Source organism: Nestor notabilis, unplaced genomic scaffold (genome assembly GCF_000696875.1).
Source record: "Nestor notabilis isolate BGI_N333 unplaced genomic scaffold, ASM69687v1 scaffold17478, whole genome shotgun sequence".
In the NCBI taxonomy this organism is placed as follows: Eukaryota; Metazoa; Chordata; class Aves; order Psittaciformes; family Psittacidae; genus Nestor; species Nestor notabilis.
The window spans coordinates 2,549-2,839 of NW_009938927.1; the positions used below are offsets into that span (position 1 = coordinate 2,549).

General features: G+C 67.4%; 1 protein-coding gene across 1 annotated transcript in view; it reads right to left on the reverse strand.

The window, feature by feature from the left end:
* CLIC3 (chloride intracellular channel 3) overlaps positions 1-291 on the reverse strand; it is a 2,494-nt gene that overhangs the window by 503 nt on the left and 1,700 nt on the right. The window contains exon 4 of the mRNA XM_010019608.1: positions 98-273. Coding sequence (XP_010017910.1) covers positions 98-273 — 176 coding nt within the window. The remainder of the gene's footprint in view (positions 1-97; positions 274-291) is intronic.

Here is a 291-nt window from a genome sequence, read left to right on the forward strand (position 1 = left end):
TTTGGCGAGGGAGCAGGGGGTTGCTGCAGGCACCAAGGGGCAGCACTGGGGAGCCAGGGAGAGGGGCAGGGCACAGTGCTGAGGTGCCAGCACTCACCTGCACGATATTGAGCTTGGGCAGCAAGTTGCAGTCTGCCGAGGTGAGCTGGTCCCCGTCGAGGAAGCGGCGTCGGGAGGCCCGGAGGTGGGGGTCATGGGCCAGTTCATGCTCCAGGGGGGCACTCAGGAACTCGTCCAGGCTCAGCAGGGCCCGCAGCAAGTTCCGCTGCAGCGCTGCAGGGGGATGGCAGC